General features: G+C 40.3%; 1 protein-coding gene across 3 annotated transcripts in view; it reads left to right on the top strand.

Annotated features, from left to right (window-relative positions):
* The window catches only part of LOC135161750 (hemicentin-2), a 177,195-nt gene extending 163,168 nt beyond the window's left edge, over positions 1-14,027 (top strand). For 2 of the 3 annotated variants that reach the window (XM_064119610.1, XM_064119609.1), the window contains exons 2-6: positions 7,725-10,424; positions 11,299-11,467; positions 12,867-13,054; positions 13,271-13,546; positions 13,866-14,027. In XM_064119610.1, coding sequence (XP_063975680.1) covers positions 7,725-10,424; positions 11,299-11,467; positions 12,867-13,054; positions 13,271-13,546; positions 13,866-14,023 — 3,491 coding nt within the window. In that variant the 3' untranslated portion in view covers positions 14,024-14,027. The remainder of the gene's footprint in view (positions 1-7,724; positions 10,425-11,298; positions 11,468-12,866; positions 13,055-13,270; positions 13,547-13,865) is intronic. The other variant, XM_064119611.1, reaches the window with a different exon arrangement.
* The last annotated feature ends 1,178 nt before the right edge of the window (positions 14,028-15,205 follow it).

The following is a 15,205-nucleotide window of genomic DNA, read 5'->3' as shown; positions in this document are numbered from 1 at the left end:
TTCCGTTTCCCAATGAATACAGAATATTATCAGTCCACATTTTATAACATAGACAGTGGGGGGGATTGTCATTCATTTTTATATGCATTCATTGAATTAAAAACAGTTGGGGGAATTTTTAGATGAATTTTTTCGTTAGTAATTGAGGAATGTTCCAATTTCAAATGTTGAATTCCAATTGGGGGAAATTTGAGTGAGAATAGTCGGTGGAAAAATTCGATTGCCGATGGAATGAGAACGGCTGAGTGGAATTTTGCGATTTTTTTTCAGTTGGAAGGTATGATTTTGGCGTTTAAAATGAAAGGTGACTCGTCCTAATCCCATCGTTCAGTCAGGAGATATGGCCGATTGAATATATGCAACTCTACTCTAAAATTTCAATACATCTCTGGCTTTCTATTTAAATTAATTAATTATCGAATAAATGGCAACTCTGCTATGCGTCACTGCGTCAATTATATCACTTGGACACTCCATGATTGAAATAACAATTGATTTGTTCAATGAATCGTATTTTCGGTTGTGATAGAACGGACGAGTGAATTCGGTTTCCCCCTTTTTTTCAGTCTTCATGGTGTTTATTTGACTCTTTATAGAGTACTCTTTGAAATTCACTGGGTAAAATTTCCAGTATGAACTTTGAATTTAGACGGGAATAAATAGAGGTGAATCCTGGGAGTAATCGAGGTGGAACGCGTGACAAAGAGATTGTAGAAAATGAGAGGGAGAGACATTTCATATTCTCGCTGCTTCAGCTGTATATTTGTACATTCACACTCGTGAGTTGCGTAATACGTTTTCCCGGGTACATACGTGGAGTGTGTAATAGTAAAATTGTTGCAATCAACTGTCTCGGTTGTTTTTTCGAGCTGCTGATGAGAGGTGACTTTTAGCTCATTTAGGTTTTTTTCACAGGTGGTATCTTCACTCGTGTGTTTTATTTGTGGCGGGTGACCCACTCAGGCACTTTGTCACGTTTCCAGGAGTTCTCTATGTATGTTGTCAGACATTTTGGGTCTGACAGGTCTTATCACTTATCGGTTCGTAGCAAAGTATTTAGCACTTGGTATTTTTCCAAAATTTGTCGACTTCAAAATTTTTTTGAATTAAATACTCGATATAGAAGAGGTATGATGATTGGAAAGGAATATACAGTTCATTAATTATATATAAACACTGATGAATTACAATTTGTCAATCTCTGAATGATATTTCTTCAACTTTCTAATCCCCCTCTTCCGCACAATTTTTTTTAAGTCAATAAAAACTCGAATAATATTCGTTATCCAAGAATTTACCTGCTCACTCCCCAGGAAGTGTTAATTCCGCGTTATGTTTCGTGTGAATAATAGTCTAGAATTAGCTAATCAAGAAAATTGATAAACCAGCTGAAAAAAAATATCGTGTCCAGATTTTCTCATTTAATACTCACTCACTCTTGAAGGAACTGTAAAGAACAGTAATATAACCGGCTTCGTGACACCATCCTTACGGTTCCTGAAAGTGTATTAAGAAGCCCTCACGCGTGTCAATGTACATTCTTATATCGAAGGAAAAATACATCTGCAGCACTTGGTATGTTGGTCTTGTCCACCCGGGAGAGTCGAGGTTTTCCAGGGGTAGCTAAAAGATCCCATCGGGAGTGGTTTGAACTCGCTCCACCGGAATTTCTTCAGCACACTCACACATCCTCTCAGGCGGTATTTTTTCACCCACATCTGCTCACTCGTGGGGTAAAAAATAGTGGAAACTGGTGATTCAGGAAGAGAATGCTGGAATTTCTTGCACCCCAAGGAATACTGTGCACATTTCATGTCAAACTCCAGGAAAGTTGATAAATTCAATCGAACGATCTGAAGATTTCTATTTTACTGGAGAAAAAATAGTATTAGTTGATTTTTTAAGAATTCAATTCCTCCCCTCTCCCCTCAAAGTTATTGGACAATAGATTTCCTAGTGCGAATGCTCCAGTTGTAGAAAATTAAATCATTCATCTCCCAAATTATTCAGAAATTTTTAATTCAATTCAATTTTCCGTGAGTTTTGAGTGTTTTTTTTCGCTTCCGTTCACTTTACTGTCACACCCCGGGAGGCTGTCAAAATTTCAATTTTCTTCCGCCACTTAAGCACCAGTACTAAAATTTTCCTTGTCCAGCGAAAAATATTCACATATAATACCACAAGTGGTTCAAAATTATCGAATATTTCCCGATAGATTCGTTGCAAACAAATGAAGGAGTCAAGTTTTTCAGGCTAAAAAATCACGAGTGCGAAGCACGAGTGATTTTTCCTGAAAAACTTGACGACTTCATTTGTATGCAGGGAACCTAGAGGGAAATATTCTATAATTTTGAAGCTCGAGTGGTATTCAGGGGATTATTTTTCCTATCCAAATTTCGGCCAAGAGAATTGTGCCATGACATGAAAAGAGGTTTATTTGGTTAAGTGTCGTTTGTTTACCAAAATATTCAAAAAATTATCGCTGATATTCGAGGTAGGCTATACAAAATATCAACAAATGGTGCAATTCTATTGGCTGAAATTTGGGTGGGAAAAATAATCAGTAAAAAAATGTTTTCACTAATTTTTCCCATGCGATCAGATATCCCTTTTTTTTAATTACTGAAGGCTGTAAAAAAATACCGCAACAGGCCCGTAAAATTCTCCGCAACCACATTTCGCTCCGTCATTACCAAGAAGATACCCATTTTTTTTATTGAATATTTTTCTCCGCATGTTCAACAACAAAATTTAAAAATCCTCGTGGATATATCCCCCCTTAGTAACCGATATTTTTCAAAAACCCGGCTCAAATTTACTCCCAATAGCGTCACTCTTCCCCAATAAATTTCTCCACCAAATCCAAATCCGTCGCCGAGCAGCTGGTCACGTACAGACCCCATAAACCCACCTTTGAGACATGGGTAACATGGGAAACCTGCAAGAAATGGGTCTTCGTAGTGGAGAACATCGATAATATTCCCCCCTTTCACATAAAACAAACCACTCCAAGCATGAAAAGCGAAACATTAAGAGACAAAAAAAATATATTCCGGTAGTTAAATCGATATAAGCCTATTTAGGTCCATTACCGTTGAAAAAGTCGATAAGAGAATAAGACTGTACTGTTGTGGGGTTGGCGATGGGTTGAGGTGGGGCGGAGAGGGGGGGGGGAAGGGTAGCTAAGAGTGGACGCGGAGTTGAAAGGAGTAAGGAGAGACGACGGAGGTTTGAGAAAGGAAGGCCACCCGAGACACTGCACCCGGTCTCTCTTCGGGTACCTCAACTCTGGAGTTACACGAGTGTTCTCGACCTGGTGCTTGGCACGCCACCGACGATTCAACGACCGGAGTCGTAATGCCCATCTCTCTCTTTCTCTCTCTCTCTCTCTCATTCGTGTATCTCACTCTCTCCAACTCACTGATGGCTCCTCAACACCAGCACAATTCCTCAGTGTATAAAACCCCGTCGCGTTGCTGCTGCACCCCTTCCTCTACCTCCGACGAGGTCATAAATACCAATGTGGATAGAACGCCTGTACGCAAATGGCATACTCTAGCGGCTCATCGTAAGAACTCCCCCTGCAACCCTTGGTTTCACTGACGTGTACGGCTTATAGACACGGAATTCACTGGTCTTTTCGGTTTCATTAGGTTCAATTGCCATTTTTTATCCCTTTTTTTATGCATTTTAAATATCTTCATTCTTGATTTCTTGGGGATATCACGATAATAAGATAATCGCAAGATCAAAAATATTTATTCGTCCGGAATTTTTCCAATTTTTTTTTCTATTTTCATTAGTTTTCCTTTTGTGGTCGGATGACTGATGTTAAAATTGTTTATAAATATAACAAGTCATGCAAGTGTTAGGTTAACTGGCGTCATTCGGTTTTTTTTTCAATTATAACTCGGGTAAAAATATCTGGCTGATCAATACTGTGCGTGATTAACAAAAAAAACGTGACCATTTGTTTGAAAACTCGTTTGTTTACGTTTCCGTCACGTGGATATGAAGCAACAACAAAGGGAAAAGCGACTCATGTAACGAATATCCAATTATTCAAATCGTTCGTTATCAATGGGATTCCTGTCAAAAAACGTAGTTTCTAGTTACACTCTTCATTCGTTTTTTTTTAATCGGCCTCCAGTTGTTGGCTGTAACATTTCAGAGCGTTTTTCTGGGATGAAAGGACAGACAGGAAATTGTGACTATTTGCTTAAAAACTCGTACGTTACATGGTACGAACGTCAGATTATATTGTTCATTGAATGTTGATGGACTTTAGCTCGATTACGTCATTCCCTTTCAAGTTGACTCCCGACTTTTTTGAATAAATGCATCCCTTCCACAAATGAAAAATTGTGACTATTTCTTGCAACTCCACCCGTTTCGCCATGTCAAAGTGCACATATAAAAATAAAAAAAAAACTTTCCAAAAAAAAAAGGGAAAGGCGTCCGGTAGCTCAATGGAGAATGTTCCAACTGGAACGAGTCCAATTACGTGGAAATCGGATCAAAAATTCTAACAGACAAATTATTATTTTTTTCTTATTTTGTCAATTGAACGTTCAGACCATTTACCATATCTACGAAATTTCGTAATATAAATAAATTAATGGAAATACCTTGCATACCCTCGTTTTTTATTTTTATGTACCAGAAGTCATTTTTTTTATATTTGTAATACACATTTTTATTATGATTTCATTTTGTTTTTATACGTACGAGTTTCTCATTTTTATAGTTTCGTTCATTTCTCCGGGATTACTCGTAGATATAAAGTTTCCGTTGACTTACTTACGGGATTTTCCCGAAGAGCTGTTTTGTGCTGTAGAAGGATGTCAAGAAAAAAAAAAGAGATGAGTTCCCCCTCAGGGCCTCAGCAGTCAATTCTTTTCGTGTCTTTACATGGTTCGCCTACGGCTATTCAACGGTCAGACAAGCTATGCCAGAAAATTTTCTCCTCACTTCGTGAAAGAAAGAAACATGACGGCTAGTACAAGGCTCCAGGCGAGAACGGTTCGTCTTAATGTGGATAGATTTTTTGAACTTTTGAGTGATGTTCTTTAATTTTGTAATTTACAATTTCGGTAGGAATTTCAAAATTCTCCGAAAATCCTCGACCCTACGATTAAAATTTATTTCAAGGATATTTTTAGTTCTCCCATGTTTCCCCTGAATAGTCTAAATAGCGTGAGAATTCTATTTTCATTTCATTTCTTTTTTGGTTCTCAAACATTCTCTTCACACCAAAATGAATTATTGTAATTGGTAATTTTTGAGAATTCTGTTTCCATAAACGTCGACTATATCTTCTCCATTTCCCATTATTTTACAATATCATAAATCCGTATCTACTATTTACTATTTATTTTTAATCTGCAGCAATAAAAAAATCTTGAAATACTTCCATCGTCGAAGGATTAATTGCTCATATAAAAATCTTGCATCATATCGATACTTCGATAAAAATTTCATCACGTTTCTCAACAGTCCGAAAATATCGCAATACTCACAAAAAACATGAAATTCCAATAAATAAATAATCCCCATCAATGAAACCTTGACATTCCCTTCGCATGAATCATCGCAATAATCGCCAATATCAATAACTCAATCCCTCGAAATCCTCATGCTACATTGCAATGATTACAAGCCCGTTTACTAGTCCGTTACATCACTCGGAATGGCTCCATTGCTTTCCGATTCTATCCACTTCGCTTCTCCGTAGTACAATAAAAAAAAAAACCCTCCAGAGAGAAATGCGATGAGTGTGCAAATAATTCCGCGAGCAGAGAGGGTGGGGAGAAGTCAAATCAAATGCACAATAACTCGACTCCTGTATTATTCCCCCTATCTCCCCCCTCCGTGAGCGCATCGTCGTGGTGCCCCCCCTTCCCCCTCTTGCCCCCTCGGCGATCAACTTGTTTTACCTCTCAACAACATAGCTTTGACCGTTATACGACCCAATGGTGACCCACATTCAGCCAGCACGCGCCTTCCTGGTCACTGTGGTACACACTCGCCAACCTTTAAAACTCTTCCAGCCAATCTCGTAAAAGACCCCCGTATCACGCACCCAAAAGGTCATATACGGTATATTCAAGATTTTTCATTAAATATGAACGAGCATTGGGTCAGCCAGTGCTACCGTAAAGAAAAGTTGTGGATTAACTTTACTTTTTTGTTTACTCTTTTACTCGTCTGATGTGAATCTCACATCCCCAAACGCTCCGGTAGGACCTGACGTGTGATAATGGTAACGTCGTGAGTTTCAGGTTTCCAGGACTTGACGAAGCACGTCGTCTTACAACTGACAGCATAACACGTATCACATCCGACCAACTGCCCCGTGAGACCTCTTGCATAAATGCAAGTCTTGTGTCACGTGGGAAATTAAATTGGGTCGATATTATATTTAATTTGAATTAATGATATTCAAGCGGTGACGTGATTTTCAGTCAATTTTTTTTAATGGATTCGTGAGGTAGCATGAGAAATTTTGCAGTGATTTTCTCCATCGTCACTTAAAATTCCTCTCACAAGATTCAATTGACAAATTCGATAATTGAAAAAACCCTGAAATTACAGTATATCTCTTACAAAACTATAAAAGTTACTCGAAAGTTCTCCAGGGAAAGATTCCATGTTTAACATTACCGAGAATCCTCTAAATGCTGAATCTTCAACAGAATCTTGGTGAGACCCTTTGATGCCTCCGGGGAATCAGGTTTATTGTTCTGTTCACCTCTATTATTGAGGAAGGTTAAGCATCTACGTTAACGTGCACTAAATTTGCAGTACACCGTAGAAAACCGTAATAACATAGGAGTGCCGTCATAAAGACCTGAAAACGTGGTTTATTTTTTTCCTTTTAAAGAAAAATGTGTCCTCCCATAGTGAAATCATTCGTCGTTCCTGATCCACCCGTTTTCCGGATTATAAGCGAACCAAGAACCTTCACGATAATCCGAAAATATTTAATAATCGACCAACGTAGTTCTTTCATCATTATTGGCCCCTTCAATTTAATTCAGACAACAGGCGATTCATACTGATAATCCCCCTCAAACCAATGACTGCTGGCATCTAGCTTAGCCTCCCCTCAACCGCACATTCTCTCAATATCACGATTTCCTCGGTTATAATTCAATTTCTTGCAAGGGTTGACTGTGGAATTACGACAACGGCCTGTGGGGGGTTGGACCAGGATCATGATTCGAACGGTTAATCATTTGCAATTTATCCAGTAACTCGCAGAACCTGCGATAAACTGCCAAAGCTTTTACCCCCACCCCCCTGAATGATCCAAAGAACCCCCGTAAATCTACCCTTCTTCCTCACCACATCCGTAAACAGTCAATTTTGATCGTCATTCATTCCAAAATGACTACACACAATTTTCATAACAATGAGCGATCATGAGAGTTGCAGAAGTGATACTTAAATATACAACAGCTATAACTCTATAATGAATCGTATAATTCTCGTTTCAAGTGTTATTAGTTAGATTGTATCTGAGAGTCGTTTGGGGGAAGAACCGATTTTCCACGATACCTATTTAACTGATATAGCACCATAAAATTTATCAGCTTCACTAAAAGAATACCACAACACGTAGATAATTGACTTTAATCGTCTCAATTTAATGTGGTTAATATCACTAAAGTGATTGATGAAGTGAAGGATTACTAAAATCGTAATGATCTTTTTGGTTTCAGCATTATCACAGGTGCAGGCAGCTGAGGAGACCCAAGTGGACACACACGAGGGCTCGACAGTTCTTCTGCAATGTCGCTTTCCTCCAGTGAGACAAAATGCCACATCCTTCTGGTTAAGCAACACCAACAACGTCCACGATAATGCTGTGGTTGATGCAAAATCACTTTCACCAAACTATCGCGTTGATATGGATCTTGCTGCTGGCCGTTATGATCTTGAAATTCATAATGTATCGTACGATGCCAATAATGGAAAGTACGAGTGTCGTATCAAGAAAACTGGCAGTGGTGTCAATCTGTATCACAAAAATGTGACACTAACAGTGTTGAGAGTACCAGGACAACCATCAATATCACCAACATCAACACCAGCTACTGAAGGTAAATCATTGAAACTCCAATGTAATACGTACGGAGGTAGTCCTGAACCAGAAGTCAAGTGGTACAAGGATAATAGCCCCAAGGAACTTCACACAGGACGTGAATTGGAGATTGTACCAACTAAGGATGATGATGGTGCTATATTCTGGTGTGTTGTTAGAAATCGTGCTATGCCAGTTGGACATTCATTGAATGCCACGGTGAGACTCGATGTTAATTACTTTCCCCGGGTGACTGTCGGCCCGGAAAATCCGTTGAAAGTAGCGGCCAATGGTAAAGCTGTGTTGCGTTGTAATGTCGATTCAAAGCCCAAAGTTAACATGGTACGATGGATGCGGGATGGTAGCTTTTTTGCAACATCATTTGATCATACAATACCGAGGGTGACCATTCAGGATGCTGGACATTACACGTGTCAGGCTGACAATGCTCTTGGTAGAACAGGTGAAGCATCACTGTATCTTGATGTGCTTTATCCACCAACAGTTGCCATTGAAGGTGACACAATTCGTGTTGCCGAGGTGGAAGATACAGTAACCGTTCACTGCAATGTATCGGCAAATCCTCAGCCGACTGCCGTCGAATGGTTCAGAGATGGTAAACCAGAATTTCGGCATACTGGTCCAATATTACGTTTCACTAGAGTCAATGCTGAGCATGCTGGCAATTATACTTGTAAAGCAATCAATATCATTCATCCCAGCGGTGGCGAACGAAAAAATCATTCTGCCATTGCTCGGGTTAACATACGGATTCGCCATAAGCCTGGACCAGCAAAGGTAACACCGGATTCACCAGTTGCTGTTGAACACTCGAGTGTTATACTCACTTGTATGGCAAGTCCAGCTGGCTATCCTGAGCCACAATATAAGTGGTTTAAAGAGGGAGAGGATGGAGCACCAGAGCAACCAATCGATGCGTCTGGTGCACAATTTGTTATTGATTCTGTAACATTAGCCAGTGACGGTACCTACAGATGTCTAGCTATGAATGAAATCGGCACTGGTGAAGCAGCATCCGTTAGATTGACTGTTCATCAGCAACCGAAAATTGTAAGTAAACTCCAACCACATCTTACACGTACAGTTGGTGAATCTGGTTTCACAGTATCTTGTATGGCACATGGTAAACCAAAACCCTTGGTTCGTTGGCTCAAAGACGAGGAGGAACTCACTGCCGATGAAAGTTTGTACAAAGTTGTAACTCTAACGTCCAAAGGTCATGGTAATGTCATCACTGTTAACTCAACCCTAAGTTTTCTGGGTCATTCACGACCAAGAACTGATGAAATCATAGCCAGTGATAGGGGCAAATATACCTGTGTGTTTGTTAATGAAGTTAAGAAAGTTGAATCTGAAATGATGCTGAAGATAGCGCATGCACCAATTGTCCTTCATAAACACAGTAAAGTCGCTTACAATTTGAAGGAAACTGCTGAGATAACTTGTAAAGTACAAGCATGGCCAAAGCCAGAATTTCAATGGAGCTTTGCATCTAATACAGCACCACTTCAGGGTGCATCAAGTGATGGACACTACGAACTCTGGACTACGACTGTTGAAAAGGATGATATATACACTTCGGTGTTGAGAATATCTGATATTGAGGACGAGGATTACGGTGAGTACAGTTGTCGTGCTGCTAATGCACAGGGACCTGTCACTTCTGTAATCACTCTCCAGCCAAAAGGAGCACCAGAGAGACCCTCGGACCTCAGTGCTGTGGAGATTGGACCGACTTATGTGGCTTTGCAGTGGGAAGTTGGCTTTGATGGTGGTGTGGCCATTACCAAGTACTTTGTGTCTTATCGAAGGGTTCTTGTCGAGAGTGAGGATCGGTCTGTTCCACTTGATTGTGCACCACCTCGTGGCCCAGCTGGACAGTGGCAGGAGCTAGACTGTCGCAGATCTAATCCCTGTAATATCACTGGTCTCGAACAACATCAAAAGTACACGTTTAAAGTTAAGGCTTACAACACCAAAAATCATTCTGATTATTCCGAGGAGAAGACTTTTACAACAACTGTAGCTAAAATCCCTTCGCCTCATCGTGTTAGCTACCACCCAGAGAGTGGTTCACTGGTTATTAATGTCGGACCAACTTGTCTAGCTGTTGTTGCTTCCATAGAACGAACCGATGGGGGATCTAATCAGTGGAGAGTTGTGGATGAGTGGCCCCTCGAAGTCATGGGGAGTGCCCCAACTCAGAGGGAGGGAATACTTGATGATCCTGACACTTCCAGTGGTGAACCACGACTCAAGGTTAAACTTTGTCTCAAGTCTGATAGAGAGAAGTGCGGTGACTGGACTGAAGCTGAAGGTAAGTTATTGCCAGTAAATACTCCGTTTCTATATTTTTAGCTCCGTTTCTAAGTTGAGAATTCATTAAACTGTGATGCGAATTTTCTGGTAGAAAAATTTTTCTGTAAACTAAGTCGCTCGATTGCTACAGCAATTCAAAACAACGTTTCCGATCGGGAAAATAAGAGTTGTTTGTAGACAAAAAGTTTGAGGGAAAAATGAATAGCCAGCGGTGGGGCTTCCATCAGAAATTTCTCACGCCATCCAATGGAATTGTTTCTCCACGTTCTCGGGAAGATCTCGATTTATCCCTTTTCCTTGAGAAAAACGGGCTCATTGTCTGTTGTACAAAATTCCTGAGTTTCAGTCATAGGCATTGTCCTCATAAGAAAATACTTCTCGAATTGCAAAGATAAAAACAATCTGTAACGGAGTATTGAAAAATAAAATGAAATCCTCTTTAAGTAAATGGGAATTGGGTATATAAATAGAAAAGAAAAGATGATGTGGAATTTTTAACCACATTCACCCGTAATTGCTCAAATAGAAAATAAATCATTAATAGGGAAACATAGGAAATAACTTTGAGGGTGAAATAGTCAGGATGTTCGCCATCGAAAATTTCTCGCGCTGTCGAATGATACTATTTCGGGACATTCCCTCGAACATCTCAGTCTCTACCCTTTCACTTAAAAAAAGATGTCCTGCTTTCCTAACGAATGTGCTAATTTCAACTCTTCAATTTCACGGGCACTATTCTCACAATAAAAACCTATTAACGAAATCGCAGACAAAAAAAACTGTGTCACAATGTCAATGAATATAACGAGGAGCTATTTATCTGTTTATTCTGGAAAAAAACACTAACTGTATTTATAAATAATTATTTACAGTTGGACCATCGGTGATAAATCAAGCAGGTGCCCTAGCAACACCAACATTAATCGCTCTAGTCGTCAGTGGTGCAGTTTTCCTCCTATTCACAGCCCTGTTACTCCTCTTCTGCCGTTGTCGAAGAAAGCACGCAGCAAAAGCCAAGGACTATGAGATGGACTCCAACGCGTAAGTCACCCTGATCCACTCTACTTATTTCTTCCGAAGAGAGTTACTCCCTGCAAAGCCCTACCCCTTTTTATATTCAAAGTGCCCCGGATGCACTTCTTTTTCTTCTCCCACCTCCCTTTCCCCGTTGCCTTTTATCTCAACTCATTCTTTTTTCTCTCCTTTCTCTACATTTTTTATTTTTATTTTTCCTCAACACACTGGCTTCATCTCCCTACCCTATTTTCTCAGGCTCGACCGAGCCATCCCACAGGCCCCGACCGTAAACCGTGAAATGGAAGTCTCGTACTCGATGGAGGGAAGAAAAAGACGTGGCAAGAAGTTGCACATCAGAGAGGGATGGGAGTACATTCACGTTGTAAAAACTAACGACTCGTTCTAACTTGACAGCTTGAGATTTACTTTGTAGATCATATATACATATATTTTTTTTTTCTCGAAAGGTTCGCGATTCAGGGTGATAGCAAATGCAGTAGGATTACTGGCACATCTGAGGTGTTAATATCGATAATGCATGCTCGATCACGTGTGACAACGAAGCCATACACATTTGCCTTCTATAAATAAGTTATGTACACTGGATGGCGTTGTATAATTTACCAACAAGCCATAGTCTCAACGTTTGTACTCTAGCCAATGCTACACGCTCATCTTATTTATTATTTTTACTCAATTTTGTTCTTTACGATGTGGATAACACTTTCCAACGAAATAAGAATTGATGGGTAAAGGGCCACATTGCTGGATAAAATCCATCGCCATCCAATTTTACGTTGGCTCACCCACCGATTTACGACTTCTTTGAGAACAACCGTCAGTTTTACGAGGATTTGTATCTACCACGAAGTTTTCTGGATAGCTGTGAAATAAGAAAAAGAGAGGTAGAGAAAACTGAGAGAGGAAGTATTATCACATAAAAATACTTTGTCTCCTCTTCACTCGCGTTTATTTATTTAGTTTTTTTTTTCACTTATTCCTGCTTCTCGTTCGTTTATGCAGAGTTCATTTGGACAATTCTCTTGGCAATCTCGTTAGATTTAAGGCAAGAGGCTCGTTGTAACGTGCAACAAGAAGAGAAAATAATAAAGGGGGAGAGAAGAATATCCCTCAGTGAGTAATTTTCGTAGCAAGTTGAAGTAGAAGGGGAACGGAAGGGGGGAAGTACATACGCTTCAATTCACAATTTTCCCCTGTCATCTGCATCTCAGTTTTATGGGTAATGATAAAGTACGAACTGCAGATGGTTTTACACAGGGCAACAGCCGGGAGTATCAACTCGTTATTTTCCAAACCATGTTAAACTCGTTATGTATTCTAGTCGTACTTGTTAATAAGCCCCTCCCTTGAGGGGAAAATAGAGTTCAGGAGAAAATGACAAAATGTATTTTCGTTTATACAGAGTACGTCCGAGTTTGGTCACTGGTAATGGACAACAGAATCAGGCGCCACCACCTTATTTTGCCGAGAATAAAGCCCTTGAGCACAGTTTGGATCATGCACTGGCTATGGAGGACTCGAAAACACCTCCCTATGCACAGACTGGATATGGATATCATCAACCTACTCACAACATCAATGGTGAGAATGGTAAATTGTGAAATTATTTACTAACAATTTTTGTACTCTCATTACATATCGTCATGGATAATTTGGGGTAAAGTTCGTACATTTATTCAAAGTTCGAGGGATTGTAGAGGGAATAATTATTAAAATTTTTAATTTAGTGATTATCCCCTCTATCACAACTGAAACACTCACTCACTCATGAGCAGAACCCTGAATAAAACCCTTGAAATTCACCAGGTGTCAACATGGGATACCTGGACAATAGCTACTCAAACTCTAACAATGGTGGATCCGTCAACTCCCAGGATTCAATCTGGCAGATGAAATCGGCAGCAGCCAATGGGGTAAATCCTCAGTACGATCTTGGTGGATATGCCCCGACAGAGTCCGATTATCCGACCCACCAGCACTATTTACCACAGAGAGAGGATTACCGAGAGAGTCACAACCTCAGTCGGCAGCAATTCTGCACTGAGCCCTTTGCAACTGTTGTCAAAACCCAGAAACATGTTGGTGAGTATTTCAAAGCGATCAATGAGAGAGATTCGTTATCACAGTTGCTTTATCTTTCGGCATTAGTGCAGCTGAATTGATAAAGGGATTTGGATTTTCCATTCGATATTCCTCGATTACACATGAAATAACAGCAGGACGAATGCATTACTGCTCTCGTTGAGTAATTACAACGATATTTTCAATACAAGCGAATATATTCATTTGTTTCTTTGAATGAGAATAAATTAATTACATGAAAGCGACTGTTTATATACTCTACATAATAATATGTGAATAAGGAGAATGAAGATATTCATATTGAACATTTGAATTTCAGATTCGCAATATGATGTGTCAGGTCTCCCCTATCAAGAGACATACGACGGTGAGCCAAAGCCGCCCCAAGTGAGCCTCTCCTATGACGAGAGTCTTGAGTCTGGTTACTCAACTCCCAACAGCCGACGACCGCGAATCATAAGGGAGATAATTGTCTGAGATCAGGATAACGGCTCGCGAGCCACTTGGATCTAGCAGCGGGCCCCCTACGACCATCACCACATGGAAATTGTTATAGAAAATCAAACCGAATCACCCCCAATGATACCACCAACAATGAGCCCCAATTACAGTGCCCATCCAGTATCAACTGGTCCTCCTTTTTACTATAGTACTCTGCCAACAAGACGTACTCAACACAAATCAAGCCAGCCACCAGATTTTGACATGTCAGTGCGTCGTGTTGATAAATCTGGTTTGCTTGAGATATCCGAGTCAGAGCCAAGTCGCAGAACGAGACACTTGACTAGTGCTGATAGCCATCATACTGGTACACTACCTCGACGAATAGACAGACTAGGTCTTCTCGAGGCTGTACCAGAAGTACCAGATCAATCTCAGATCAATCAGTCCCCTGAAATCACGAAGAATATCATGGAGAGGCACTTGACAGGGGCTGAGAATGACCAGAGGGACCAGAAACGGATGACAAGTCCAAGACCTCCACGATCGCCCGATAAAAAATGCCACAGTGATGGTATAACATCAACAACACCAATGTCTAGTCCCTATACACGTCGTCAACTCAGTCCAAAACCATTGGATACTTCCAAAGACACCAACAATGGTGAGAATGACAAACGCAATTGTGGTAAATTCACCAATATATCTGCCAAATTTCCATCAATTGATGCACAACGCAATCGTCAGTCGTACGTTGATTTAACTGGTGCAACATACACCAAGAGCAATTCACCACTGATGATTGGACGTGCCAATACAACAATCGATGTGTCACATAACGATATCAAACAAACACCCGATTGTCTTGCCAGACTCAGTCCAAGACTGACAGGTGACAGACAATCACCCATTACAGTTTCCTCTGTACCTGATGTCATTGAGGCACATGGATCGAAAAAGTGTGGTGATGGTGGAAAGCCTGAGGGGGAACGCGCTGAAGCCGAGGGCTGTGAGCACACTGCCATTGAGAGCCTTGAGGAAGCCAGAGTGTCCTTCAAAGCATCCAATAAAATACTCCATAATGATAATATACAGACGTTGAGAGTAATTATACTTTCGGAACAATTGTGAGAGCGTGACGCATGTCCATTGGGATAAATGGACGTAAGTGTTGATTATTATTATTTTTTATAACAGTGATGATTCGTTCGGGGACTC

This window comes from Diachasmimorpha longicaudata, chromosome 4, assembly GCF_034640455.1.
Source record: "Diachasmimorpha longicaudata isolate KC_UGA_2023 chromosome 4, iyDiaLong2, whole genome shotgun sequence".
Classification (NCBI taxonomy): Eukaryota; Metazoa; Arthropoda; class Insecta; order Hymenoptera; family Braconidae; genus Diachasmimorpha; species Diachasmimorpha longicaudata.
This window is presented reverse-complemented; position numbering and strand designations above follow the sequence as displayed.